Raw genomic sequence first — 26,488 nt, 5'->3', positions numbered from 1 at the left:
ACTTGTTGTTGTTTTACCCAGCGCAAGCTAAACACTTATATAGAGGAGTTATATGAGCAAATAAATATATAGCGAAACAAAGTACTGACATCGAGTTTAAAACAATTTAAACTTGAAAAATAAATAATGGAAAATATATTTTATAATTGGATCTATTTATTTTTTATTGGATGACATAGTTTTTAAAAAAATTTATTTACATTGCAGGTCCGACAGAGCCGCATAAAGATTTGACGGGACACAGCCGCTGTGGCAACGTCCTTGTGCTAAAGGGTCTTGTTTTTCCACAATGGAAAAAACGTGTCCTGGCTGTCATAGGATCCAGACTTTTTCTCTATCCCGGTAAGTATAAACTATAGAATATCCGGTCCATCCCTTAGAGTAAACGATCCGAAAGATAAGGACACATTGCGACGTTTTTTTATAAGCTGTAAACTGTCATTTTTTTTAGTTGAAAAATTGGAGCCCATTTTTTTATTTACAAACGTATTTTTTTTTTATTGACATTTTAATTTTTTTGCGACTGTTATTAAACATTCACGAGATAGCTTTAAATATTTAAACGATTTTTATCAAAAGTATGAAATAAAATTAATTTTTTCAAAGCTGGGAATGACGGGTTTTATAATTTTTTTTTTTTTGTTTATTTAGGGGAGGGAAGAAAGGGAATGATAAAATATAAATTATTTTTTTTTTAATATTTAATTCATTGCAATAAAAAAAAATCCATTGCCATGGAATTTTTTTCTATTTTTTGGAAAAAAAATGGAATAATTTTAAGAGATAAAAAAAAATTATCAAAAATAAATTCTAAGTATCGCTAACGACTTCAGAATAGGCATGAAAGTTAAAAATCACTGAAATCCGGTTTTTGAAAATTTTCGCGCCAAATTTTTCCCGGCTGTTTTTTAAACTGGAATTTTTGCTAAAATTACATGTTGGGTATCAAATTAAGACTCAATGTCGTCAAATTTCTCACAACTTTTATATACTAAACCCCGTTAAAAAAAATAAGTAATTTAAACAAGTAAATTTTTTTTTCACATAAAAAAACTTTGACTCCATTGATAAAAAAATTCAAAGGATGAAAAAAGTACATTGAAATACCATTAAATAAACACCTTTAACATGAAAGCAAACATTTGACTCAAAAAAAATAATCTGACACATTTTTTTCATTGGCACGCAACATTTTCGTATTTAAAAGTTCCCGCTATTATGTTTTGCCTTAAAAAAAAAAACTTAGCTTCGCAAAACGAGCATATAAATTTTTCAATGAAATTTATTTTTCAATACTTTTTCCGCGTCGTATTCGTTTCAGGTTTTTTTCATTGGATTGAATAACTTTAATCGTAATATCAACCAGAGTGCTCGGAAACTTTTAGCTACTTGAGTCCGTCCTACAAACGTGAATCATATATTTTTTTTCATGTATTTATATTTATGTATATACAAATATGGGAGTCAGTATTTATTGCTGAATCACTAGCAATATATAAGAGAGCGTTTCGCTTGAAAAAATTACGGCATTTTAAATTTTAATTCAACTCAACTAAACTTCAATCTGCGGGTTCTTATTTATTTATATTTTTTTTAAAACCTCATCGTTTCTCGGCGGTTATAAACCACGATTTTTTATCTTCTTACCACTTCACCCTTTCAATCTCATAATCTCGATGCTCGTCCGCGTAATCGTTCAAGTGTCAAGGGTTTTAAACTAAACCAAATGGAGGCATTATTATACGGCCCAAGTTTTTTTATTAAGAAATGTACTCAGGAATAAGGAAATAAAAATAAGACGGGCAAGTTATATAACCGTTTTGTCCATTACTGTGATTGGAACTTCAATTTCAGTGGCTAGAAACTTTAAAGACAAATAAATAAAAGATGATTGCTTTTATCTATCGTTTTAAAGTAACATTCTTTGTTGTTTTTACTTTCAAATATATAAGTGGCTCGAAAAAATATTTTTTTTTTAGTTTTTGCTCTTCAAAAAATCAATACATACAAATATTACTGTTGTATAGAAAATAAATAACTTTTGAAAACTTTTGAAAACTTGCCGATCAAAAATATAAAAGTTTGAATTCTTAGTGAATTTGTATTTTTTTTAATTTTGAAAATTTATAACTTGGAAACTTATTATTATTAAGGGACGTTGTAGGTCTAATTTTGAAGCTTAGACCTCAAGCTACAATTTTAATTTTGGGTTCATTGAAATTTGATCAGTTGTTTTTGAGATATCGAATTTTGAACGGAAACAAAAAATAAAAAATTCCAACTTTCAGAAAAATTGATTTTTTTTTTAACTTTGAAAATTTATAACTTGGAAACTTATTATTATTAAGGGACGTTGTAGGTCTAATTTTGAAGCTTAGACCTCAAGCTACAATTTTAATTTTGGGTTCATTGAAATTTGATCAGTTGTTTTTGAGATATCGAATTTTGAACAGAAACAAAAAATAAAAAATTCCAACTTTCAGAAAAATTGATTTTTTTTTCGACTTTGAAAATTTATAACTTGGAAACTTATTGACATTAAGACTCACTATTAGTCTCATTTCGAAGAGGAGACTTTAAATTACATTTTTAATCAATATTTGATTAAGTTTCGATCAATAGTTTTTTGGTTTTAAAAAAATACACAAATTTGTCATAATTAAAATAATTTTATTAATAAATATTTAAACTACAAATAAATAAAAATTATAAAATTTTGATTGAAAGACTAATCGACAATAATACATAATACAGTCGAGTAACAAACCATCTTATCAATCTACACATACAGTAAAACAACTAGTTTATTTGATCAGCAAAGAAGCTAGACGGATTAAAATAATATTGCAAGTTTATAGCCAGCGAATAATGAGACTGAAATGCTACAGCCTAAAACGAACGACCAAAAAGTTTTAATTGCACCCAGAGCAAGGCTGAATAAAATACCTAGCCTGTTATCCGCTCGGAGTTCGTGTTTTTCAGCTTACATTCTTTTAATAACTTTGTTTATTTTATAAACTTTTTTTTAAAATTAAATACTCGTTGTCATCCGACTTTTTGTTACTTTAAGCTCATTATCACTTTTTTTTCAGCTCATACGATATTATTATTACTCTTAACAGGTTTATTTATTATCAGTTATCACTATCGCCTAAAAAAAATTTACTTTCTTTAATAATTTGAAAAAACTAAAAAATTATTTTTTTCTATTATTTTAATTTTTTTAAAATTTATCCTCTCATTGCGATGAAACCACGAGGAACATATTTTCTTACACATTTGCCATTTAAAATAAATCCTCCATAGCAGGACGACTAAAAAAATATTTTTTTTTTAAACAAAAATTTTTAAAATAAAATTAAAAAAAAAAAATTTTTTTTACTTACCGGTCTGTATGGTTGTTGTATTGAATCAGTTACCAGTGTAATTAGTCCAATTAGTAAAATAATTAATAGAAATTTAAACATTTTTTTTTTTGTAATTTAAAAATTTTCAAACCGCAAGTATTCGGCAGGTAAAATTATTCAAAGTGATATGATGAAATAATGAGCTATATGTATGTATTTGCGTATATATATATACTTGATTGACGTCATAAACTACAGAAATTTTCTGCCAGCTGATTAACTAATTCGTAAGCGATTAATCAGATACGGCGATTACACATATGCCTCCAAATTTCTATTATATATTAATTATATACTTATCTAAATATATTAATAATCACATAAGTAATTAACTGATAAAAAATAGTCTATTTTAAAATTTTAAATTTAAAGCTTAGATAAATTTAATTATAAAAAATAATTATTAATAAATTTATCAATTAATGTATTTATTAACCTGGTACTTGAACTTCGGACCACTCGAAAGGATGACGTTTGAGGCAGTTTCCAGCGCGAAAAAATCCGCCTGAGCAGTAATAATGAGGATGACAATGAGGTCCATGCCATCCGTGACACTTAAATATATATAAAGTTATATTAATAACTGATAACAAATACTGATATATAAAAATAATTAAGTCTAGCTTAAATTACAGCTCATTAAATATAAATCTGTGATAATAAATTTGTGATAATTATTTTATATTACCTCATCTGTCAAATTTCCTAGCGCATTGAGCCCCCATTGGACGAATAAAATTATTAATAACTTTAACATTGTAGAGGCGAGAAATGATGATTTACTTGAACAAAATTTAATTTATAATAATTAGAAATTTATTTTAAGTGTTTTTAGAGAACACTGACACCGTGAGCATTGGGCGAGTGATCCCCCACTCACTAGAGAGTAGAAATTTTTTTTTTTTCATTTAAACTAATTTTTATACGTACTCGGTAAACATATTTGCACTCTTCTGCTTGAAATAGTCATTCTATAATGCGGAGGTACTTAAACTAACGCAGTATTTGTAGCTTTCCTTCTATTAATTGGTCGTCGTAAAAAACAGGTGATAAAAATAGATGGAAAAAACAAATTTTATTACATAAAAACCATCGAATGATTGATGATGAAATTTTAATGACGTTATACTGAAGAAAAGATATGATATTTATTTCGAACAGTCTATTGTAGAAAAAAAAAAAGAAATATATGTACGTGTGTATTCATACATGTGTGTATATGTATAGGTCTTTAAATTACTTGTTAACGAAATTGACAGTGATATTATATTGATAATGTGTTTACTTGCTTTGTCCGTCTTTTTATTTTTATAATGACACGAGTATTAAATTTATTTAATTTTAGACGGTCTCGAAAACAAGTTTAATTTGATAAAATTAACTCGTTAGAGTTACATAGATAACACAGTTTCGACAAAAAAATTCTAGGAATTTCCATTGAGGAAATTCCTACTTTTACAAAAATAATAAATTTGTTATAATTTTGGGATTTAAAGGAATTAAAAAAAAAAAATTTTTATTGGTACAGAAAACTCTTAAAAATTGTGTTTAATTTGTGTAAGATTTTTTAGGATCTTCCTAACGTGCGCATTGGGAAATTAGGGTTTCGGAAAAAAAATGTCGTGAGCGGAAATCGAATTAGTGACCTTCCATTCTCGATTTTTACGCATACCAGTGAGCTCTAATAAAAATTTTTTAAAAATAAATTAAAAAATTGCGCGAGGATTGTAAACCCAATTTTGAATTTTTAAAAATTTGATTTTAAGTTTTAGGGAAAACGGGCCATATTTCATGTACAAAAAAAAAATAAATTGCAATCGCAACTAAATATGTTTCGTGACAGTGACAATGACACACTTCCTTGAATCACATAAATTATCATTTGCTTAAAAAATAACATTCATAAATAAAAATTTTATCTAAAAAATATTTCATTACCTCGAAGATTTGTCAATAAAGTAAATGATTTATTTAAATATACAAATTATTTTTGTCAAGGTCACAGGATATATACATATATATATATATATATATATATATAATATAGCAGTAAATATATAACATGTAAATAAAACGATAAAATACGAGTACATGGACGTTAATTCTCTCAGTCGAATTCACAATTCTTCTAAAATATTACTCATCACAGGGCAATGCTCACTAAAACTCGATAGCGAGATCGCTGATTTATGTTTGGCGTCATCAGTTTACTACATCATGACTCGGAATTTAATTTATCCATCCGAAATTATAAACTCGTATAAATTGTTATTATACTAAAATATACATATATATATGTATATATATTTTTACACAACAAAGTTTGCAAAACGTGTGCATTTATAAGCAATTATGCAATCTAATTCACGTAATGAACATTTAAATTCAAATTTACAAACTTCATATATTTATTTATATATATTGCGTTGTTTTATGTTTAAAATCCACAGGACAAAGCTCTTGAAACCATCTGCGACGATTTTGTTAAAAACATTTCGCTCTGTATCCGGATACTAGTATGCAAGCCTCGTTATGGAAAAACTTTTCTGTCAAAAAAAGAAAAAAAAAAAAAAACTAGAAAATAGACACTGACAAAAGTTATTTCGCGAAAGATTTATATCATATTTTTTTTTCATCAAGCGGATTCGAAACTCCCAGGCTTGACAGACATTTTTATGCACACATATGAATATATATGTATATATAAATTAGATATACGTGCAGCTTCTTCTCATGGCATACAATAAAACCCAGATCGAAAAATGTCATCTCAAACGACAAGAAATACGATCGCGTTGAATAATAATGGTAATACTAGATATCTGTTGATAAGTGGTTCAAGATGGCATGTGGGGGCATACGCTCACTCTATTTCATATATATTTCAGAAAGTAAAATAACGTTATATTAGTCGCGCTCTATGGATATATGAATAAATCATAAAAAAAAAAAATTTGTCTAGACTAAAAATTCAAACATTTTGTCCCATTTGACGATTTTTCAGTCTGCATAAAATTTATTTTCATATTTTTATTTATTACAATAAATGTATGACTATTTAATTAGTTGACCTACTGATTGGCGCGAAAATTCAAGTAAAGGAACGTCGGACTAAAATGAAATGTTACTACTTAAGTAATAAAAATTAGAGCACTCGACTGGATATTGTGACATTTATGTATTTATTTATTAACTGGATTGGAGTAGAGGTAACATGGGAATAAAAAAATTTTTGTCACTCAGGATGTCCGGAGTCACGGCCAGAATGGATAGAACTGCAAGGCGGTGCGGTCTGTTATGCGCCATCACGACTGGGCAAGCTCGTTTTGCGCGTCACAGGGTACCCGAGGATATACAACCAGCAGGAGGTCCACCAGGACTCGGAGCAATTTCAGCACCACGGGGAGTCGAGACATCAACAACAAGAACATCATCGCGAAACTAGACATCTTTACTTGGGCTTCCACCATCCCTGGGATCGCGATCTCTGGCGCAGCTGGCTCAAACAGGTACGTCCGATATTACCTCAATCGTTATCATGAAATCTCTTTTTTGTCACCCTCTGTGTGCTCCTCGACGACTTTATTTACACACACCAAAACATCCCCCCCCCCCTCGTTTATTACTCGAGCTTCATTAGTTCGATTTGAAAATTTTTTTACCCTAGAGATTAGAAAATGAGCCTTCGTCGATTTAAAAATTTAAAATCATCATTCAGATGCAGTATCACAAAAAAGTACCGTGTGGTATTTGAAAAAAAATTTTTCCCGCGCTAATCAAATTTTTCTAATAGACTTGAAAATATGTAAAGTAAGAGGAGACACGTTTGCGCGCGAAATCTAAACCGGAATATATATTATTCAAATTTAATGTTTATCAATGAGTCCTTAAAAAAAAGTGAATTTTTTTATTTTAAGCGGACGATAAAAGAAAATTACCAACTGTTGCGTATATTCTTTAAACTCTCAACTGTTTTCACGCTCGGTCTTTTTCAGTGAACTGAACTCGAGATTTCTTAGATAGACCCGAGTCCTGATTTCACACAAACTTTTGTCATCTCAGTAATTCCGCTCGGAATTGTTTCATCTCTTAAATGAAAACTCCCGCTTAACACTCACTGAGCATTAAAACAATGAAAGCCCGTAAAAAAAACGGGTTTGCATGCAAATATTTATCTTTTTTAATCTAAAAATCCAGTGCCCGAGCCCCGTGTTCCTAAACTAAAGTAGACGGTTTGCTTATCACTTATCACCTGTCTCGCAAAGTTTCCAACCATCCAGTCAAATTTTTCTAACTTCCCTTATCGCTCTGTCACGCTCGGGAAAAAACAATACAAAATGGGCATGGGTAGAGTTATTACACATCAGTAGGGAGCGAATGCTGCCACGTCATTTGCCGCTGGACGTGGAACATATCGACTGGAAAGATATTGCTTTCGTGTGTAGAGTGCGGACGTCCGACAAATGTGTGCTCCTCTTCCCAAGCTATTTTTACAGGACGTTCTTTTGAAAAATAAAAATTTTATTTTATCCAGCGTTTTATTTAACGAATACTCGGTTAAAAAAAACCCACTAAATAAATACCAAGTTGACTAAAAAAAATTTTTTTTGAGCTGAAGATCAAAAAGCCCAATGGGTTACTCTGTAATTTTATTTTTCCCATTTATTTTTTTATCAAATGAAAATTCGTTTGACGGTTTTATGTCAGGACATAAAGGGTTGGAACAGTATTTTGTTAACTTTTTTTCCTTTTTAAAAAGGAAGGTTGGAAGGCAAATTGAATGTAAGTACTGCGAAGCCATTGTATGATTAATAGAGACGACAATTAACTTTAAAAAAGCGTCATCAAAGCAACAGTAATCGTTTGAAGTGATAAATCGTCAGATCGAGGCGTGAAAACATTCGCGTCAACTCTTTGGTTGCTTTGTTTCATAGAGATGTGGGTGTGGATGTTGATGTGTTGCGTTTCAGTTTTAAAGGACAGTGTGTGGATGTAGAGCAATGAATCGGACGGCGGTCAGACAGGTGAAGTCGTAAATACGCTCGTTTGCGCTGAAACGATTCAGACTGAAAATCTCTCGGTTTTTTAAAAACCAAGCTGTTGCTCGGTTAATCTCTTTTGAATTGTATAATGCGGATTCTCGTTAATTGATACATTGTCATAAAAAAATATTGCCATGACTATTCATAGTTTTTTATTGTGTGAACTGCTGGTTTTTGTTAAAAATTTTTCGTCTGATTTTTTTTTCCCACACTGGAATTTTTTTTTCGCTGAAATTTTTTTTCATCCTCGAAGTATTAAACAAAATATTTATACTAGACAAATGTTTTTCCACGAATTGGATGAAGAAAAATTCGAAATATTTTTTAATAGAAACCCTGAAAATTAATAATAATAATAATAATAATAATAAATGTTTACAAAAAAAAAATAATCGATATAAAATCTTTTTCCGATTTTCAATAAATAACTTGATACATCTCGTGCCTGTAGGCGACACAGATGTATCCAACAGTAATTTAGGTACCGAATAGACTTTTGCAACGCAATAAATTGAAACATGGGACTCTGAATACGACAGACTCCTTTAGATATAAACATATAACAAGAAGATGTTGTGCGAAAAAAAAAAACCTATAAAGCTCTAAAGGAAAAATTCTCAAAGACTCAAAAGATAAAATACTTTGATATCTCAACCGTAACGACATTTCAAACATCGTGATATAAAATCCACCGCGGGAAAGTTTAATATTCGAATACCGAAGTAAAGCGGGTAGAAAAGGTCCCTATAGTCTCTAGCTAAACATAAAAGTGATAAATACACTTTTAGAATGATCACGAGCGCGAAAAACGAGACCGAAAACACGGCTGTGGATTCTGTTATGATATAGTTTAAGTTTTTTGGGTTTCCACTGAGCCGCAAAAAAGGACATTAATAAAATAAAAGTTTAAGTTTTATTTATTGGTCAGTTAAATTAAGAAGCTTTCATTTTTCTTGGAGCGGTTTTTTATTTATTCACTCTTTGGGGACACATTATAGTTAACATGTACGTCCCAGCGACTGAAGACGGGGACTACGTCGGAGAAACTCACACGCTTAAAGATATTACATTGCGATGTCGCAGGTGGCCCCACAGTCTCACAGGACATTAGCGATATTAGCTAAATAATAACGTTATGATTTATAGCCACGATTATCCCCCTGAAAGTTACTCTACTCTACACTCTATCAAATTAACTTGCCACAAGTTTTTCGATCCGACAGTCTATAAGTATTCTATTATTTATTCTGCGTCTCTGTATGTACAAGTTGGAAACTTACGAACTAATTTTTTGATAAATTTTTTTTATTTATGTTTTTTCGAGAGATAAAAAACGGAAATTGCGTATTTCATGAGAAATAAAAGCTATTTGTTGTAACAATTACGTTCTACAAGCTTCCAGAGGCGCTTGAGTCAGTGTTATCTGCCCAGATCTGCCGGTATCTGCCAGACAAGGATTACTCAAAAAATAAATTTTTCCTAGGACTTTTTCGAGTTTCTCCTACTAGGGGACATCATAATGAACAAAAAACGTTTATGGTATGATGGGTTATTCCCAACAGGAGCAAAGTTATGGGCCATTCTTCATAGAAAATCATCTATACCCATCTCCACCAACCCTCATTTGGGTCTCAGCTCCAAAAATAAATTATTCCCAGGACTTTTTATGGCTTTTTCTACTAGGGGACACCATAACGAACAAAAAACATTTATGTTGTGATGGGTTATTTCCAATAGGAGCAAAGTTACGGGCTACTCTCCATAGAAAATCATCTCCACCCATGTCCACCCATCTCCGCCAACCCTCATATGGGTCTCAGCTTCAAAAATAAATTATTCCCAGGACTTCTTATGGCTTTTCCTACTAGCGGACATCATAATGAACAAAAAACGTTTATGTTGTGATGGGTTATTCCCAACAGGAGCAAAGTTACGCGCTACTCTTCATAGATAGCCATCCTCATTCATCCTCATCCATCTTAACTTATCCTAATATGGGTCTCAACTTAAAAAATGAATTTTTCCTAGGGCTTTTTCGAGTTTCTCCTATTAGGAGACATCACGATAAACAAAAAACTTAGTATTGTGATAAGTTATTCTTAAACTTCAACAGAAATTACACACTCAGCACGGTGTTGAGGAAAAAAGGATTTTCCTTCACTTTTATGCGCTAGGGCAACATCAGAAGACTTCGTCTGAAGTTTTCATAGAAAATACATACTCGATACATAAACAATACACACTCGGGGCTCGGTGTTAGAAAAAAAAATAATTTTTCTTCACTTTTATGTGCTAGCGCTATTTCAGAATCCTCCATTTGAAGCTCCAACAGAAAATACCTAATGTATGACATACATTAAACTATTCAAAAGCCCGCCCACATTCATCAGGGACTCCTATGATAATCTATGCATCCAAATTAATAAAGTTCGTCCCCGAAAGCCATCAAACCCACATTAATATACTAACGTCCATATTTATGTTTAAATTCACATTATCGCGATAAATTAATCGAGTATCCATTTTAGGTAAATTAAATTAAATTAAGCAAACATACGACATAAGTAAATATTATTTTTCCTGGTCATTAAAATACCAAATAATCAGTTTGTTTGCTAAATATTATTGTTTAGTCCCATACTAGCACAGAACAACGGAAATTTAGAAGATGACGTAAATGAATTACGACTCCGGGCTCGATGTTTATATAAATTATCGCCTATAGTTATGCAAGGACACTTTAATGTATTCATGTTACACATTTCACCGGAGTAATGGTTGATAAGCGGTCTCTATTTTATTTTTAAAAATTCAAGTGCAATAATTGTAAATCATTTTCCTCTAATTTCTGCATGGACTTTCGAGTCCAGCGACTGATAGTAAACAGAAAAAAGTTTTCTTATGCTAAAGGAAAAATAAAATATATGAATATATTATGCAAATTGTATATTATTTTATAATATTAGCCGTTGACGTCAAGAACCTCTCGTAGCCGCAGACAACAGCGATTTAAAACGAAAAACAGACGCACAAAAAGCTTAATATAAAGTACAAGAGACATGATGATGAGACACGACTCTTTGATGAGAAAACTAGACAAAACGTCAAAGACACGAAAGCTCCTCCCACAGCCTCACCGTCTGTATGCGTGTTTTCGTACAGAAAGACCCACGGGAAAGAGATATACCAGCTGAGAATTTAACGAACAAAGCTGCCAAAACTCCTCTTCATTTCTATTCAACAAATTCTATATCACACTCTTATTGTTATGTTTACATAAATAGAAATTCTACTTCAAAGCATCAAAAATACTACAATCCAAAAAATTTAATTAAAAGTTATCACACTTTTAGTAATTCTCCCATTCAATTATTTTTTTATTTTTAAAAAAAAATTATCGCGCCCATTTTACCCCTCGGTTCACATTCTCCGTAAACATGAGATTTTTTTTATAAAAATTTAATTTTCATCTAGCCCATCTTACCCCTTGTAAAGTATTTTCCTCAATTATGAAGAAATAAGACACTTTTTTTTGTCAAAATTTAAAAATTGCCGCACTTCTCAGTGTCCAACTTGCCCATATTTTTCCAAAGACGATATAAAATATCTGTCGTCAAAAAATTATCTTTTTTTTCCCTTAAAATAAAAACAAGAGTTAACGATATTGTAGACAAGAAAAAAAGTGTAAAAAAAAATGAAAATAACAAAATTCATTATGTTATTGTTCTTGACAGAATTAGCTTAGCCATGATTAATTATCATGCAACTAAGTCATACTATAATTAATGTTCGGTGGTTTCGCACTCTGCGTCTACTTGATACGTATATATATATAAATATAAAGATATAGATATAGATTCCCTCCCTGTAGTTTCCTTGGCTGGCAGCCCCTACCTGGCTCGCGTTCCTTTTCAGCGCAGGGTGTATGAATTATTTGTATATTATGCAATAGTAGGGAGGCATGCACAGTAAGGTAAGCTTTGCAAGAGCTGGAATATCTTATAATTAATTGCCACTTGAACGCGCTTAAGCCCGATGCTCAAAGCAAATGAATTTTATTTTTTTTCCAAGTATCATATAATTGAAACTTAAACTTTTCCCTCATTTTACATACATTACATTTTAATATCATCGTTTCAAAAAGTTTATCTATTTATCATGAATTTTATTAATTAACCCAACTTCAAGGTCGTTGTATTGAATAATTTTTTTCAACATGGATTACCAACATCTTTTTTTTCTATGAAAAGCGTCGAGTGTATCGGAAAATATATGTTCGTAAATCCGAACCCTTGGGAATAGAGTCTAGAGTCGAGTGGTGGAATTCGAGTGGAATTAGCGAAAGCTATCGAGGATTTCCAAGCCCGATGTGGCCTTGGATGCTCCCGTGAGTGCAACCTATTTCAATGAAATGTTTCGCGTCTGCACACATACGACTCAAAATTCATCTCCATTCATTTTTTATCATCTCAATTCGGTTCTTTCTCTTCAGCTCCATTTTATAAAATTAATCATTCACGTCCTCAAATATCCGGCCAAACTTTTTTTTCATAATTTTAAATTTTTTCTCACAAATTCTTGTCTTTTCGAAATCCAAAAATCCTTTTTTTTAAAAAAATTTATTTAAATTTATACTAGTAGATAAAAAGTTAAATAAGTGATTGTAAATATTTGAATATATATTTGAATGAATAAATATCAAGTAGAGACAACTTGTGGTATTTACTGAAAGTATCGATGGTAAAAGAGAATGTAGTCGATAACAATACACTCTGTAAAAATAAAAAGTATCCATTTCTAAGAGTATATATATATATATATATATATATATATGGGATACATTATAGGAGTACATTCTATTCACAATTGAAGTAACGGATAAAAGATAATATGAGAGATAGGGAAAAATGTGAAAATGGAGTAGCGAGAGGATGAAAGATCAGAGCGAGATTCAATATAAAATTCAAGTAGCTCCCAATATCCAGGGTATCCGATATCATAACTGAGAAAATATAAATTTTTAGTAAAACAGTCACGAAATCATAAATATAAGCTTATTCTTGGAACGTATTACGCTGCCGTGAACCTCGAACACGCATATCAATGCATCGAAAATATTTTCGAGCTCATCCTTTCACTCATTTCAGCGCGCCAGAAATGAAGGATTCTGGTACTGATACTACGGCTACTCCAAATGGCATGGTAACGCTCTATTCAAATGCTGAATAAAAGTTCCAAGGGTAAAATAGAAGAGTCTGGCTCGATTTATCGGAATCCTTTGACGATTCAATCTTTTTCTAGTTTTAAACTTCCGCAGCTTGGAAAACTTTCTTGTCAGTCGCAAAAAAATTATTTTTTCGTAAAAATCTTTTCTTAATTCAATTATTTAATTATTGTAATATTTACTGTAATTCACAAAGGAAATTTCTGGTAAGCGTTCAAGTTTTTCAAATTTTCTTGAATCAAAAAAAATTTTTAGTCAATCTGTACTAATTATCCTTGTAACTAGACACTTTAACGAGTTAAATGAGCTACTAAATCTTAATTTCAAAGACCGGAAGTCAAAAAAAAAAAAAATAATTCAAAATTATATTTCAAAATTTTCGTATTTCTGGCCACCGGTTCTAGTTTTCCAAATCTCCTTGAAAAAAAAAATTTTTCAATAGACCTGCGGTTATCAAATTTAAATATTTGTCGACAGTGATAAAAGAAATTTAAAGGTTGAAAAAATAAAATATGACAAAGTCATTATAAAAATTCATAACAGAGGATTAATGAAAAGTACTTATGAGTAATTGTTGTACGGTGACTTGATCTCATATATTTTCCGGTGTATTACCCAAGCCGGGTTTACCGTGAATTATTATCGAATCTAGGATATTGCATCCTGAACACATGATTATCTTAGAGGCACGGCTGCACAGTTCCTTCCACTACAGCGACGTCATAAGTAGACTCGCCCGAGCTCACCTACAACCCAGCCACTACCCGCAATCTATATCTGCACTATCCGAGTTGAGTCCACACTCGACAACACCAGCCTTACAGTCGTATTAACCCGAATGCACGCAAACATAATGTGGTTACTGCACCGTAGCCACGCAACATCATCAATCATTTTTCAGTTCCACATCCACATGCTCATACATGCTTTGATTAATGCTTATAACCTCTAACATGTTCCGAGGCATCTGATCATGAGATTTTTATTTCTCATCTTACATCAGCGATAAATAAACAATATTTCTCTTTTTATTCAATATTTTATTTTACAAAGATCATAAACTCCCTGGTACTTCCTCGTAATTTTTTTGTCCTCATGCGGTTAAATTTCAGGAATGAAATTTTCATCTCGGAAAATAATTTTATGTGGCCCTCTTGCCTCATAAAATCCACCTGGAACTACATTTAATTCTAGGGAGAGATGTGTAGCAAAGAAGAGCGGAAGTTAAGTAGGGATCGTTTTTTTTTAAAATTTATTTTTTCATTTCATGAAAAAAAAAAAAATTGTAAGCTATACTGACGAGCAATAAACACTCTGGTCTTGAGGTGATTACTAATTATTTATTTTTTCTATGCGTTAATTAAAAAAAATTTTTTAACGATATCGAGATTAAATTTTTTACAATTTTCCCCCTGAGCTGTACTGAGTAAAAATAAATATAAAAAATGACAATAACAATGGAAATAAAAGAGTTTATAAAAAAATTTGCTAAAACATTTTTTCGACACTCTTTATCGGTTTATCCATCAGACAAGCTTTCATCGCTCGAGGATTATCACATGGAGAGTGCATACGTATTTACTGGCATTGTAGTATTCGAATAATCCAGCGCGAATTTTAAAAGGCTACAGTAACATCCAATTCTACGTTATTTGCACTACGTCATACACTTTTCCGAATCTGTTTTACTATACAATCCTATTTGCGATTTTTTACACATTTTTTTTGTAACGTTCGAAAAAAATTTTGCTGAAAAACAAGCTATCGATGTTTAAAGTACAGAAAAATTTTTTTTTTGCAAAACTGTTACATCATTTTTTAACTACTGATCGATGGGGCTGCAGGCAAAAGTGCTCTCGAGCTGGAAAAAAAAAATTAACCCAATCGGTCGAGTAGTTCCGGAGTTACAGAGTTTCCGTCCATTCGTACGTTAATTTGTACGGATGTACGGATTCCATTTTTCCGCGTAAATATCAACAATATTTGTATAAAATTATTCACAAATCATTTAGCAGTGAATTATTGATAATAATGTCAGGTCAAAGCACCAAGATTAGCCTACGGGGCAAAATGGGCCATCAAGAAAAAAAGTTTTCCAACAAAAAAATTAAAACTTCTTATTTTCGAAATTAGGACAAAACATAACTGGCAAAATTATAAAGTCATGACACTGAAATAAAATTTCAGGCAAGATGGGCCACACAAAATTTTCAAGTAAAAAAATTTTTTTTTGTTTTACGGTTTAATTTAGCGTCTAAATAATTACAATTAATTAAATAAAAAAAATATTTACTTAACAAACAAAACACAAATGACAATGTCAAACATAGAGAATTAATTTGCATACTGCAATTACTTGGGAAATGTTTCATTAAGAGTCAGACAAAAAAAATATATATATTTGTATAAATATATATGTAAACTGCTATCAGTAAGACCACGAAGCTTTCCAGGCTTTCTTGTTCATTCTTCTTCTTTTTTTGTTCTCATGCTTGTTCTTATCCTTCTTTATCTTATCCTGCCTCATTCTTCTTCTTCACCCCTTATTTACCTCGTGCTTTATACATATATACCTACACAAATGTATAGCTATATAGATTACTCGAGAGTGCAGTATACAGCAATTTAGTCGAAATCGCGTGGAGTTGGAAGACGCGCGATAATATTGTTCTCAGAGTTACCGTGAGCGCGTAGACAACCCTTCCGTTTTGCTCTTTTACCTTTTACTTGTTCTTATAGTGTTCCATATCCTGTAAGAGTATACTCATTGCGACGGACAGACTGGGTCCAACCTAACTACCTCAACTACCCCAGAGACTCTTCTCTTCTCTTGCAGCGAGAGAAGTTTAATTAAACTTTATTTACGGGCTTCCGTTTTGCTGGTAACCCAACTCCAGAGCTTCGTCTTTTCGCGAAACCGATATAAGATATACTCGACAATTTCTTTACTTTTATTATTCATTTTTTATATTTTATGGAAATTTAACAAAGACAAATTATCTGATACTTTTTTCTGTTGCTTACAAAAAAATTTGTTCGTTATAAGTATTTTTTTTTTTTTTACAGTAGAATAGACATTTTGATGAATTTTTTTGAGATTGTTTTTGAGACATGACTCAAAATTAATTAGTTGACATTTTTGATACCAGGAAATTTTTTTTAGTAATTATTTTTAATTTTATGTTCAATTAGACGACTAAAATGAACTATAAACTTTTATTTTTTGGCAACCGGAAGTGGAACTTAATTTCATACCCTGGAAAAAAATAACAATCAGTAACGATTATCAAAATTTGTTTATTTTCACTCCGTAAAAATAAATCGAATTATTTTTAATGAAATATAATTTCTAAAATTCCCTATCATTAAATAGCATGTGACAAATTATCTTCATGGTAATGAGACCCGAGAGTTACAGTTACCGTTAAAAATCATGAAAATACTCAAGATCAGAAAGATATATGTATAATAGTACGTATATATATGATTATATATATAACCACAGAGATTGAGAATATGAGAGAAAAAATATTGTGCAATGGCAGCGGCAGCAAGCGTGTCTTCCGGTTGTAACGCGAGTCCGAGACACACGCGACAAACTTTTTCCTTGTCCAAGTGCTCTCGAGACGCGGTCACAGCAGTCATCTTTAATATTTCGTTACATGCGAACCTGCTGAGTCAAACCCGACTCAAAAACTTTGAGAAAATAAACAAATATTCTTCATCCCCATCCGCATTTTCCGACAAATTGTTATTTGCGTGTGTGAAAATTCATTAAAGTAGTGCATTGATATGTTTACATGTTAATTTAATTCACTGATATATTTACTGATCCGGATTTAGTGATGTGAAAATAAAATTATGGACGGTAGGGTTTTAGCTTGTGACTGCAAATATTTTTCGTAGTTAAACATACAGAGGTTTTGACGTTTTGTTATCATGACGACAAATTCAATCAATTAAACAATGCTATCTGCTTTTGGACGTTTGCATACTACACACATCCTATTTATTTTTCTCTGTCTCCCTTTACTCTGTAGCCCCGCCCCTCCCTTAAATTTTTTCTTGGTAATTTTAATTAAAAATTACTCTGGCAATTATTTTATTGATTTCGGCAGTAAGTCGGATAGTGAATTAATTTAAAATTTTAATTGTAAATTAAAGTTGGCATTGATTTTTTCCGAGTGTTGTTTCAAGTGACTGCTAAGTAATACTTTTAATAGGGTGATAATTGAGATAAATTATGATAAGTACTTTTGAAACTGTATCATTACTTATGATGTATTTAAAAGTTTTTTTATTATTTTAATGTCTGTTTTATTGAGTTTTTAATTATTTTAAGACTTACTCAAGTACTTAAATATAATTTTCATTATGGCGGGAGTTTTTAAAACTTATTTTCATTTTTAATTTTTTATTTATTTATAAACCGGGAATTATTTTCGAGCTGGTCCACGAGGCTGTAGGGAAAAGTATAGGGAAGTCAAGAAAAAAAAATTTTCATAATCGATCGATTAGTTTCGGAGATACAGAGTCTCCGTACATACGAACGTTAAATTGTACGGATGTATGGATTTGAATTTTGGGGTCAAATATCGATAAATTTGAGGTTACGCTTCACAAATTTTGTTTATTGATCTTTTTTTGACAGAATGATTAAATTTTGAAACCAAATAAGGCTACGGGGCAAAATGGACCGTCAAAAAATTTGCAATCGCGTTTGTTCTATTGAAGAATTTATTTTTAAATTATGAAATATAGTGAAATTTTTTTTTGAATAAAAATTTTAAGACAAAGCTCCGATATTAATAACAAAGATTCATCATTTAAAAACTCGATAATTCGCCTGTCGACTGCAATCAGTTTGTACAGAAGAAAAAAAAATAAAGAGGGTAAACGTTTAGTTTTAAAGAAAAATACTCAATCGTTAGTGTGGTTGGGTGTAAGTATACGAGAGTTGATTAAAACGTCAAGCCGCGATTGTTTTTCATTTCTCTTGATGCGGAAAAATCGGGAATGATTGGAAAGTCTCAAGCGCATTAAAACTTCTGTGTAAAGAAATAAGCGGGTAAAAAAAAATTATTAAAAAAGTAAAAGGAGTATAGACACCGGAGATAAAGAGCCGAGTGAGCTGTAACTGTATATATTAGAGGTGAAATAAAAAATGTTAAATTTAAAAGTGAAGAGGCGGGTCACTTATAAAGATCCAAGTTAAGTTGCGGAAATTTGTCTATGGGAAAAGTTTGGGAAACCGAATATAGACCATCTGGTATAAATTTTCTTGCCGGAGAACTTCTTAATCCGATAAGTCTTTAACAGAAACAATTCTCCGGGGGATACAGTCCGGTCGGGTTACACGGCATTATAATTTTCCTCGCCCACCGCACAACTCTTTATAATTTAACGTTCTCGTGCATTTACATTTTATTTTTATTTTTTTTTTCGCGCCTCCGGTTTAAATTAATCATCCCTCTTTCCTCGGCTCTCACTATATTTTTCCTAAGTACAAGAGAAAATTATTAGCGCGCTAGTTTACGTGGTGTAACTTTGAGAAATTGCTACAAACAAAGAGCTTTTAAAAATAAAAAACATTTGAATTAATATTTTTAATTTTATAAACTTTGATACTAAAAACTTATCATTTAGAACCTTAACATCTAGATCTAAATAATTTAAATATCATGTACTTCCTTCAAAGATCGACCATATTTTATTTCTTTTATCAATTTAAGGAAAATTATTTTTTTTCACAATTTTTATCTCCAGTAAATTTTTCAAATTTTTTTGACAGTAAAATTAATTTTTTTCATAAACTAGACGTAGAAAAGAGCCATCGGATTTTTATTTTCTCCCACTGGAAGTAATTAAAAAAAAAAAAAATCAAATTATTAGTTAACGGAAGTAAAACAAAACTCAAAAATAAAAAATGTCTTCGACCCACGAACTGCTGTAGTATATCAAGCATTTAAAAATCAATATTAGCACTTGGAAAAACCACAGCATAAATAATGATAAAAAGCTATAAATATAAAAATACAACAGTGCTCGTAATAAATCTCCAGATAAGAGTAAGAGTATGCAAAATCAAAAGAGTGCCAGAGGCGTACATAAGTTAAAACAGTAAAATAAAAAAAAGTAACCAGTAAAAAGAAGTTATAAATTCATGCATCAGACAACAAAGCGTGCGGTACTGAAAATCCACAGCAGGTTTGAGTCCATCTCCGACAGGACAAAAGGAATTTACCATTTTCTTTGGCAGATGTATCGAGACGGAGATCGGCTTTCTCCGTTTCCTGATAACTCCTCAGCACACAAACGTCAGATAACGAGCCAACTACCACACGTGATTTAAGGTTTTAGAATACACAGAAACAGAAACAGAAACAGAAGCATGAACATAAATAGTGCAAATACTCTACGAGATTCGGTAACGCTCCTGCACTTCAAAGTAAAATTCTACTCCATTGTTTCCTTTCTCCTCGTTAATTATACCGACTATTTATCCTCATTATTATTATCATATATGTTTCAACATAATTACTGATAAACTGAGTCATTACATGTATCGATAAAAATACACGTGCAATTTAATATTGATGATAATGTGCGGCATGTAATTTCTTCAAAGGAGAAAACGATTAGGGCGTCGCGAAAGCTATGAAAATAATTAACAGGTGGCGAAGGTACTCACTTACACATACGTAATACTACTGCTGTTGGACACTCGCGTACGTGGACATGCCTGGGTAAATATCGCGAGGTCGCTTTCCTGGCGCGTGCTCGCCCGTAACACGCACTATCCCAAGGTTCCTTAATAATAAATTTTAAATAAAACTTATCCTCAAGTTATCATCTTTTTGTTTGCGTCGTTCACGCATCAAAAAACACCCCCTTTTTTTCTTTTGTTTAAATGCCTGTAATTATAAAAATATTCATATAAATGTTAAAACTCATTCTTTAGAGCTCGGGTTCTAAAGTCTGGACTATTTAACTCTATAGAAACAAATTAAGAGAAAGTTTTGTTTATATTGTGAAAGTTTAATATTTAAATCTTGTAGTAGGCACATAAATTTATATTTTTTTGTAAAATTACTCCAGTAAAGATTAAATAGGGATTTTTTTTCGGCAGTGATGAGGATTTTATTTCAATTAGTGTTCACTCTGATCCGGAGTTTAAATGCTGAAATTTATGACGTTACTATATTTTAGTAAATTAATCAGCGAATTTTTCCTCATATTTCACTCTTAGTTTTTTTTGTAAATTATATTAATAAAATTTAATCTCAGAGTAATTTTGACTTCTAGAGCCTAGTCCGCAATGAATCCGTAGAAATTTTTCTGCACTGAAACTTTTCATTAAAAAAAATAATTATTATAAAATTCACTTACTTTTACCTGTTAGTATCTTTTTTTAAAAATTTCGACTAATAAGTTTAAGAGATTTATCAAATTTTTAATTTTATCTTCCGTCCTCTGGGCAGTTCTTGACGCGTAGCGCAGATTGATTCCAGTGATTATTTATTTCTCAACTTCTCCAGTGAGCTTTTTCTTAAAAACTCATCCTCCGGTCTCAGAGGGTCAGGAGATATAATAAATCCTGTGTGCAACATAACATATATGACCACTTTTTTTATTAACTTTTTTCCAACTTACAGAGTTGAGACTCGTGTGATATTTGTCCATTGGCAGTAACGAGCAATAACCGCTCGCGCTATTTACTCCCATGTCAAGCAATTCGTCGTCTGGAAATAAAAAATAGTCATACATTTAAGTCATATATTATTACAAATAAAGTACTGTGTTATTTATTTAAAAAATAATAATCTTACGCGTCATTTACTTCTCGTGAAAGTTTTCTTCGGCCTAGTGGTGACTGAAATATGAGAATTATCTTGGCTATGCTTTGTCATATTTAACGATTGTTCTGTGACGTTATGACGAAGAATTTGTGGAATTTATGTACGTCGATGTGCACGTGATATTTCGGAGACACTTTAGTCAAGCGAAATTTGAGCAACCGGCACTTCAAAGTGTTTAGTTATAAGCTGCCTGCATTCCAGATTCGAAATTCTGCTGAGATTATAAACTGGGTTGTTTTTTAATTTGAACGGGTTCTAATGTTATCTTCTGAGAGAGCAATAGTCATATATTTTATCTCTATGATTTATTTTATGTATGATAATGGTATTGGGAGCTATTATGGAAGAATTTGATAGTGATGTTATGGACACTGATTCACTTGAAAATGAGGTGACTTTTAATTATACTTTTTTTTTAATTTTCGTTAGTGCGGGTGTGTAATTTTTTTTTTTTTTTTTTTTTAATCAAAGAAATTATTTTTTGAACTTTTACTTTTGTGTTAATAGGCGACGCAATTGACCGGAGGACCTAAAAAGTTGGATCTCTGCAGAAACGGGTTGCTGAGAATACCGGAAAGCGTATTAGCATTCAATGCAGTTGAGGAAATTTTACTGGGTCATAATCAATTGGCTAATCCTGACAATAATCTTGGACTCTTAAAAAGGTATTAAGATAAATTTATAACAGTAAAAAAAAATTTTATCTTCCTGAACGTTCTAATAAATGCTCTTTTTTTTAAAGTAATATTTACGAATACTTAATTTTTACGTTAAAAGTTTAATTATTCATAAAATTATATTTTAAATTAATTAATAATTTCAATGCGTCAATTGCTTCAATTTTCAAATTTTACTAAACTTTTTCTCTCTTGATAATTTTTCTTATCTCCAACTATAGATAAAAAAATTAATTATTTATTTACTTGTACTCGTACTAAACTCAGTATCAGGATCTGAATAGTGAATTCAATCTACAGGCTACAAATACAATAAGAAATTGTATTATTATGAAACTGCCAATAAATTCAAAAATATTTGTCCTCATTTCCCGTCAGAAGTTTAGTATCCAACAACTTCTTATTAATAATTTCCAAACTAACTTGATCTTTCTCTGAATATCTCTGCTATGAGCATCAATTATAAATGAATTTTATAAAATATTAACTTCCCCACATCCTCTTGATATTCAAATTTCAAGATAGCGACAATTAGATCAATAATAAATAGTTACAAAAGTCTAATTAAATATTCACTGAATTTATAAATTATTTCCTTATAATGTGGATCGATGCGTCAAATTATTAAGAATGTTAAATAACTAAATCCATAAATTTTTTAAAAAGATTTCGTAGACTTCATGTGATACAACTGGAGCGCAACCAACTGAAAAGCTTCCCCAGGGAGCTGATAGAACTTGAAGGTCTGACCTCACTCGACCTATCCGACAATAAGATCGAGCAAGTGCCCAACGAGATATATCGACTAGTCAAGTAAGTATACATATATATTTTATATATATTGTCAATGTATGGCTGACTGACTCTAGTCGCGCTTTTATTCAACAAGAAGAGGGAATTTATTTTATAGATATTCAAATTTTTAATTTGGATTCATAATGATGATTCAAAATATTAAGCGGCCTCTAAGTATAAATATTTTTACCCCAAGAAATATTTTTTTTCTGTGTACCCTACTTTGAAATAACAATTTTTCAAGTCAGTGTCAAATGGAAAAAAAAATTAAAAAAATATTGCCACTAGAAACAAATATATAGTATATTTAGATTTATTCAGACCGGACACATCGCCTCCAGCAATACGAACAATATATATCTCTATATAGATGTATATATACAATCAGAAAGCGGTTTGGTATTAAAAGTTAGGACACTCAATTTTCGTACATCGAAAAGTTTGTTTGTCGGTTTTGAAGCTCAAGTTGTTTTGTTTGGTCGTACGACAGATGAAATAATGAGAAAATTCTATGGATTCATTGTTTTCTTTGTCTCTCCTGTTCTGTCATTGCTCTCCACCCTGTTATACTTTATATTGCAATACAACATATTATATAGTATATAGTGTCCTAACTCTTTCTATGAAATAGCAATTGAAGCCGAAGCCGAACCCGCGGACATCAATTTAATACCGCGTAATTCAAAGGGAAATAAAGGATCGGTTTGTACGTCGACGAAAATACAAATTATGGTGATTCATTGTCCTATTGAATTTAACGCAACTTCATAAAATTTATAACAGATATTCAATAATTATTGTTATTATCATAATAGCAATAGATATTATGATTATTGTAATTTAGTAATTTGAAACGGGTTATGATAATATGCTGACGTAATTAACGTACAATTGTTTTATGATAATTAAAACATGCAAATGTATTTTAGGTTATGTTTGGATTGTGCGGAACTATAAATTGTCAATTGACGTTATAAATACATTATTAATTACTGTGTATATAAAAAAGTATATGAAATTTATTCGCGATTAATTGGAGATGAAAAAAATTTTATAATTCAATGTGAAATTTTTGCTCTACTTAACATGACAAAAAATGGACTTTTTTCAAATTTAAAAAGCCGTTAGCTTGTGAAAATTAAAAAGCGCGTAATTTTGATAGACAGTGGAAAAATTTGAATAATTAATTTGTGAAAAAGAAAATATTGTTGATGGTTTTTTTTGGTAACAATGTAATTTAATATGAAAATAACCATAAAACATATTTACATTCACTGTGTAGACACACATCCACATACTATTTCTTCACAAAGTAGATTATATAAAAAAATTGTTTGAAATCGTGGACAATTGCTTTGATAAATCACCGCGAATCCGGTGCAATGCTGAAAAAGTTATTTATTTATTATTATTATTATTATTATTATTATTATTAAAATTTTTTTTATTCATTTTCTTATTCTTGTTTATTACACGAGCCAGTGGGTTGAAGTTTATGTAATCCGTAAGACGATTATTCCACCGGATTATCTGTTGAATGAAAAATAAAACCAAACAAACTTTTCTCATTTGCGTGGAAAAATAATTTATTAATTTTATTTTTTTTTTTTTTGTTTTAATTCAATTTTTTATTCTCTTTGTGCGATAATTCGAGAGGAAAAATAAAAGATAACTTTTGAAAAAATTCTGATCTATTCTCACAAGAAATAACGCTATTCGAAATTTTTAGTCTCATTCATTTCAAGTTCAAAAATTTTAAGTACTGGAGTACTGTAAATAAATTTCGACTCTTCTGTCAATAAAATTCGTCTTCAACTTGAATATTAAATTAAAAATGTAATTATTCTTATTGATTTACTGAAGAACATTTGGTTGCTCCAAAAGTTATTTTCTTCTGTGAATTAAAAAATCATTAGTCAATGTTTGAACATACTGATCATTCAAATATATCAGTATACATATATATAGTTGTCAAATACATGTAAGTTTTTCACATTTATGTTGGAATTGTAATCTTGTTCTTGGTTCAGTTCAAATCGTTTTTCATTTCCCGCTAAATTTTATGTATCGCCTACGGCAATCTTCGATAAGCACATTTCCGCCTCGACAATACACACATACACATATGTATATATATATATATATATATATATATATATATATATATATATATATATATATATATATATATATATATATATATATATATATTACAGTATTCATAGTTACATAATAAAAAATAGTGAAAGAAAAAGAAGGAAGAACAAAAAAGAGAGAAAGTTCTCGAATCCCTGCGGCAACTTATTTTTGTTTGTATTTTACACATACTTTTTTCTATACATTTATATAAATAACATATATGTATTTTGTACTGTTTTCGATTTCCGCATGTCACTTATTTAACATTAATATAAAATTCTTCTGCGAACAAAATCCATTAGGCACAAATACAATAATTTGTATTAAGATAAACCAGATAACTGAAATAACAAATAAAGGAGAATATGGAACAAATAAAGCTTTTAGTAACAATTGAAATGGTGAAATGTAAGTGAGGATAAAATATACGAAGTATGATAATGAGAAACAATAAAATAACCACCCAGGGTTAAATAGAACATAAAACTCATTGTAGTTGTAGTAAATTTAAAACAACTAAAAAATATAATTCAAGTGTTCCAGCAACCCGATTTGCTACTCATTCACTAGAGTAAAATAATATAATACGTAAGATAAGTAGACGAATCGAGAACGAGCAGATAAACATCAGACACTAGTACCATCATTCTTTCACGCTCAAGTTAAATTATTCAAAATATTTACAATTGTAGTCACTTGAAAAAGTCAGCTGACAGTAAACTTATAGTACTCACTTAAATTTAAAATAGTGAAAATAGTGACTATAGTAAAAAGTATCCCGAGATGTCACTAATTCAAATAGTGGTATACTTTTCACTAGTAATAAGTGACTATTCATTGCCAAATAGTGATTTTCACAAATTCGTTTTTAGGGAGTAAATATTACAAGTGTAGACTAATAGTAATAGATTCAATTACTCTGAACAAGTTTCCAAGTTATAAGTTATGTTACAAGTCCTTTATATAGGATGTTACTAAGTAACGAGGGTAAGAAAGGAACTACGGTGTGAACACTGAGTTTCATGTCTAGCACGGGTTTATGCTGGACATCGAGTTTACGACAAGCTCACGCGATTTCATTGGACACAAGATACAAGACTCAATTAACCAAGTCCCTTATCGAAACAGCATGACCGTAAGCCATAAGCTCACTAATATACTAATAGACTTGAGAATATATATATTTCCAAGGAACTCTATTGCTCATGGCAATGCCAGCAAACTCAATTCATCCTTTATATTATCAAAGTTATCAGACTATTTATTATAGTACAGAGTATCGAGTCTGCTCGAATAAATTTAAATCAGCTCTGAATTCTCGTCTTAAAATCTGCTATTGGGGAAT

General features: G+C 30.7%; 1 protein-coding gene and 1 long non-coding RNA gene across 4 annotated transcripts in view; one reads left to right on the top strand and one right to left on the bottom strand.

The window, feature by feature from the left end:
- Positions 1 to 26,488, top strand: part of LOC103575479 (PH domain leucine-rich repeat protein phosphatase 1) — a 49,811-nt gene that overhangs the window by 17,449 nt on the left and 5,874 nt on the right. For both annotated transcript variants that reach the window (XM_053740724.1, XM_053740723.1), the window contains exons 4-7: positions 208 to 342; positions 6,651 to 6,916; positions 22,040 to 22,197; positions 22,876 to 23,022. In XM_053740724.1, coding sequence (XP_053596699.1) covers positions 208 to 342; positions 6,651 to 6,916; positions 22,040 to 22,197; positions 22,876 to 23,022 — 706 coding nt within the window. The remainder of the gene's footprint in view (positions 1 to 207; positions 343 to 6,650; positions 6,917 to 22,039; positions 22,198 to 22,875; positions 23,023 to 26,488) is intronic.
- On the bottom strand, positions 2,708 to 4,401 carry LOC128668240 (uncharacterized). 2 transcript variants are annotated; one of them, XR_008404009.1, is made up of 5 exons: positions 4,338 to 4,401; positions 4,096 to 4,189; positions 3,844 to 3,961; positions 3,387 to 3,707; positions 2,708 to 3,314 (listed from the first exon to the last, which is right to left on the bottom strand). It is a non-coding gene; the product is annotated as an uncharacterized LOC128668240 (long non-coding RNA). The 2 variants fall into 2 exon arrangements; XR_008404008.1 differs by having other exon boundaries at positions 3,387 to 3,961.

This window comes from Microplitis demolitor, chromosome 7 (genome assembly GCF_026212275.2).
Source record: "Microplitis demolitor isolate Queensland-Clemson2020A chromosome 7, iyMicDemo2.1a, whole genome shotgun sequence".
Taxonomy (NCBI): domain Eukaryota; kingdom Metazoa; phylum Arthropoda; class Insecta; order Hymenoptera; family Braconidae; genus Microplitis; species Microplitis demolitor.
Note: the sequence above shows the minus strand (reverse complement) of the source record. Positions and strands in the feature narration are given on the sequence as shown.